Genomic DNA, 4,939 nt, shown 5'->3' with positions numbered 1-4,939 from the left:
GCTGAGAGAGTTGGGGGTGTGCAGCCTGGAGAAGAGAAGGCTCCGGGGAGAGCTTCTGGCAGATCTTCTGGGGGGTCTCCAGGAAAGATGGGGAGACCCTGGGCCAGGGTGCCCAGAGCAGCTGTGGATGCCTCATCCCTGGAGGGGTTCAAGGCCAGGCTGGATGAGGCTTTGGGCAACCTGGGCTGGTGGGAGGTGTCCCTGCCCATGGCAGGGGGTGGCACTGGGTGGGCTTTAAGGTCCCTTCCCACCCAAACCGTTCTCTGAACTAGGGAGTGATTTAATTTTAATCAAAGTGAACAAAGACCAGAGATGCTGCATCTCAGCCTTACGAGGACTCTGCCATAAAAATTATTATGTGACAATCTGTGGATTTTATAGTAAGGAAGACAGGTGAAAGTTTTTTTTTTTTTTTTAATGCTCCTCATCTCTCTAAAAGATGAGTCAAGGAATAATCCCGCTGTTTATTCTTCTCCTAGTTCTTGAGGGAGGACTTGAATTACCACGACCCAACAGTCAAGCACAGCACCTTCCATGGAGAGGACAAGCTCATTAGCGTGGAGGATCTCTGGAAGGCCTGGAAGACATCTGAAGGTAAAAAAGCCCAACAGGCAAAATGAACCAGCTTCACCCTTCTTGCCACAGAAGCAATAAACACTGTGGATTTCCTATCACCCTGGCAGCAGCCGGTGTGCACCTCCAGGAAAAACAGGCTGCGTAAATTGTTGATTTGTTTCTCTGCCCCTGTAAGTGTGGGTTAAAATGGAGCCGAATGCTGTCCTGTGCCAGTTCTCCTTCCAGTCCCCAGTTCCAGCTGGTGTTTGTATGGGGCAGCAGCATCTAAAATACTCAAAAGGGCCGCGTGGGAGCCTTCCTACAAATAGTGTTGTCCTTAGAAGAAATTTCCTGAACCTAAAGAGCTCCTTAATCTAGTGAAAAGGAGGTAGAAAAAGTCCTAGAACCAGAAGCGTGTAACTGCGTTCGCTGTGGAAATGAGCCACAAGCTGTCAAAGTGAGAGACTCATCACAGCCAGTTCTCTTGGGTGCAAGTTCAGTCCCTGCTGGGAAAGTTCCTGAGGCTTCTGAATCTTGGAAGAAATTTTAAGTTGGATGGTGGTTCCCTGGCTGCCCCACGCCCAGGGCTGGAGTCACAGCGCTGGCGGGTCCGGGCATCGGGAAGGGGTCCGAAGGGGTCAGGAAAAGGCACAGTTTCACTTCTGCTTTTTCACCCACCAGAATTTTGGATTTTTTTTTTTTTTTTTGAGAGATCTTAAAACTGATTTTTCTTCTTTCTAGTTAAGCAACTTTATTCTCAAGCACAGGGCTTCATTACAGCATGGTATTTTACCTTAAGACCACTAGTTCTAATGGGAAAAATCTTCATGCCTTGGAAATGAACACATGGAAGTAGGAAGATCGGGCTTTTGCAGAGCACAGGTGTAGCGGTGACTGTACGATGCATTGTCATTCTCTTATTTCGTTGCGAGTGGCGTGTTGACCCAGATGACGGTGGTGTATCGGGTCCTCCTGCCATCCGTGGCGTGGACCCCTTCTGCCGGTGGCTGCCCTTCGCTCCTCTCTTGTGCTTTTCCCTTTGCTCCCGGTACACTGCTCAGCAGGTTGCTCTCAGGGCTGGAACATCCTTATTTCAGATATTTTTAATTGCTGCTCTTCCCTTATGTTCTTTTCCTTTCCCTCCAAGATCAGCTCACCTTATCAACCCCCATCACTTGAAAAATTGGATTTTAATCGTCAATTAATAACTGATGACCTTTTCCATTGCCCATTCATGTCCTGTCCCATTTGTGTTTAATTTCTCTGCCTTAGCCTGTACATGACCTAGGGGTAGGATGCACTCAGTGTTTCAAAGCACTGTGTAGATAGAATTTAAATAATATTTTAGCCCCTCCAAATCCTAGAGGGACTAAATGAACACTTGGGCACAGCACCTGAAAGGGGTTTGAGAACCCAGTGCACCACCCTGGCGTTGTTTATCCTGGACCAGACTCTCCATCCCGCAGAGATGGGCAGCCCCGTGGTGAAATTTCTCGTCCAAACCACTGACAAGTGGGAGTGCTGCTGACGAGTCGCTCTGTCTGCCGTGTTCACAGGAAGCCTTGTGTAAGGACAATTTATCCTGCTTACAGAGAGCTCTGCCTGCAGTATGTTCTCATGTCGGCTGGGAAAGGGTAGAAATCATTAAGGGCTGGAGGATAACATCCCATGATACTCACCAGATCCCTTAATTGCCAGGTTGTGTTTGCTCTCTCCCTGCTGCTGGCACACACGGGACCTACCACGGCTTCGAGCAGAGCTGCTGTGGCACGATGGCTTTCCTTGTGTCGGATGTATGGAATCCCAGAAGGGTTTGGGTGGGAAGGGACCTCAAAGCCCACCCAGTGCCACCCCCTGCCATGGGCAGGGACACCTCCCACCAGCCCAGGTTGCCCAAAGCCTCATCCAGCCTGGCCTTGACCCCCTCCAGGGATGGGGCATCCACAGCTTCTCTGGGCACCCTGGCCCAGGGTTTCCCCATCCTTCCTGGAGACCCCCCAGAAGTTCTGCCAGAAGCTCCCCCCGGAGCCTTCTCTTCTCCAGGCTGCACACCCCCAACTCTCTCAGCCTGTCCTCGCACGGGAGCTGCTCCAGCCCTCGCACCATCTCCGTGGCTCCTCTGGCCCCGCTCCAGCAGCTCCGTGTGTTTTTTTATGTTGGGGTCCCCACTGCTGGACACAGCACTCCAACATCTGAATCCCAGTCATACAATTAGGAGAATCAGGCTTGTAGGAAAGATCTACGCCTTCGTGCGGGCATGAAAATCAGCTTGAAACAGCCCTGGAGGTTTGATGGGGTCAAGTGCCCGGGGAAGTGAGGCTTTGGGCAACCTGGGCTAGTGGGAGGGGTCCCTGCCCATGGCAGGGGTGGCACTGGGTGGGCTTTAAGGTCCCTTCCCACCCAAACCCTTCTGTGATTCATGCTGGGCTGGCAGGCGCTGACATCTCACTTGTGGCCCCAGAAATGGGTTTTCCATAGTTCTGGGGCTGGGGACCATTAACTGCGGGGGCAGTTTGCTGGCTTTGTGTTTGCCACCATCCATCGCGAGTCCTCGTGTGCACCCCCCGGGAGGTGACGCCATGGCCGGGGGTTGGCTGGGACAGAGTTAACTTTCTATCCAAGTCTTGCTCTCCTCTGCTCTGTCTCTGTCATCCTTGGGTGGAAGGAGGGAGCTGGAGGATGTTTCTCATATTTGCGGCACAGCTCATCGCTGACATTAAGCCGCGGCCGCGCGGCTCTGAGCTCGGCAGCCATGCAGCCTGTGGAGCCGTAGTAAATGGGGCTTTTCTCCATGTGGCTGTTGGAAGGGGTGTGGAGAGAGGGAGCGATGGCTGCTGGGCCAGGACTGTGCAAGGTGGGACCCCCAGCAGTGTCCTGCACAGCACTCAGGGCTGCTGGAGCTGCAGAAATGCTGCAAGAGCTCAGCCCCTGCGAAGCAAAGACAGGAGGTCATAGAATCACAGAATCCCAGGAGGGTTTGGGGGGGAAGGGACCTTAAAGCCCACCCAGTGCCACCCCCTGCCATGGGCAGGGACACGTCCCACTAGCCCACGTTGCCCAAAGCCTCGTCCAACCTGGCCTTGAACCCCTCCAGGGATGGGGCATCCACAGCTTCTCTGCACAACCTAGTTGATAAATTAAATCACAGCAAACCCGCCTCTGTCCTACAAAAAAAATCTGTTGCATGGTTTTTCTTTGCCTTCATACCGTGCTTAAGTACAACAAGACTAAGTGGCAGAGGCAGGAGCTTTGTTTCCAGAGGTTTCCTTGTCTGTGGCTGTGTGTCAGCTCCAAAAATAATCCCCAGATCCAGGGGGGAAGCAGATGAATAGAGAATTTCACCTGGTTCGCTTGGGCTGCTGCACCTGCTCCACCTCCTCCCACAAATCACTTTCTCAGGCCATTTACAATCATTTTTTTACAAAATTTTCCATGTGCTCCTTTTTTTGGATTGATGCTCTGGTGGTCGAGGGGTCTGGAGGAGGGGTGAGGGGGGTGCCAGGTCCATTGGCTGAATTCAGTATTTCATGGGTTCGGACATGTGGTGCGGGTGAACGTCCCTTGTTGGGAGTTTGGAGCCAGCAGCATCACTCTGATGATAGAAAACAAAGTGATTTCACTGATCCTCTGCCAGCGCCTGGGGCAGTGCTCCTCCGGAGGATCTCAGCCTCCGGCGCTACTGCAGAAGCTGCCAGCGAGGCATCGCTGGCTCCAGCACCGTCTGGGGCTGCTCCTTTATCTGACGGCCTCTTTCCAGGCTTTTATTTGTGAGATGGAAGCACAGTGTAAGATAAACCACCCTGAAACCCTTGTTGCCATAAAATAATCACACAAACCACCAGGTACAGGCTGAGGACCTGCGGGAGTGCCGGGAGCATCCCAGGAGGGTTTTTTCTTGTCTCATCCTCACAGAATGTGATGTCCCTGACCCAGCTCGCTGCTGGCTCGATAGGAATGTGTTTAACCCCTGCAGATGGTTTTTTGATGGGATGAGGTATGTCTGGTGGAGCTCTGCTGGTGTTGCTGGCATGATTTTAGTTGTTTAGTAAAAATATTAAGCTGCTTGCTGCTTGTTTTCTGCCTCTCCTACAGTGTACAACTGGACAGTGGACGAGGTGGTTCAGTGGCTCATTACTTACGTAGAGCTGCCGCAGTACGAAGAGACCTTCCGAAAGCTGCAGCTGAGCGGACACGCCATGCCCAGGTCAGTGCTCGCCGCATCGTCTCCTATTCCCCCGGGATGCGTGCCAGGGCGAAAAACACACCTGAGGCGGCTCGTAACGTCGTGTGGGACACCTCGGCACGCTCAGAGCCAGGACTGACTGCTGTTGTGTGGCAATTGGGAGGAGAATGGCTGGGGAGCCGCCCCGGGGAGGAGGACTGG

At 52.8% G+C, this 4,939-nt stretch overlaps 1 protein-coding gene across 1 annotated transcript in view; it reads left to right on the top strand.

Annotated features, from left to right (window-relative positions):
- Positions 1-479: 479 nt before the first annotated feature.
- STIM1 (stromal interaction molecule 1) overlaps positions 480-4,939 on the top strand; it is a gene marked incomplete at both ends in the record, with an annotated part of 31,630 nt that continues 27,170 nt past the window's right edge. Inside the window, 2 exons of the mRNA XM_010087586.1 lie at positions 480-594; positions 4,648-4,759. Of these exons, the coding sequence (XP_010085888.1) occupies positions 480-594; positions 4,648-4,759 (227 nt within the window). The remainder of the gene's footprint in view (positions 595-4,647; positions 4,760-4,939) is intronic.

This window comes from Pterocles gutturalis, unplaced genomic scaffold (genome assembly GCF_000699245.1).
Source record: "Pterocles gutturalis isolate BGI_N339 unplaced genomic scaffold, ASM69924v1 scaffold17441, whole genome shotgun sequence".
NCBI classification, from domain to species: Eukaryota; Metazoa; Chordata; class Aves; order Pterocliformes; family Pteroclidae; genus Pterocles; species Pterocles gutturalis.
Note: the sequence above shows the minus strand (reverse complement) of the source record. Positions and strands in the feature narration are given on the sequence as shown.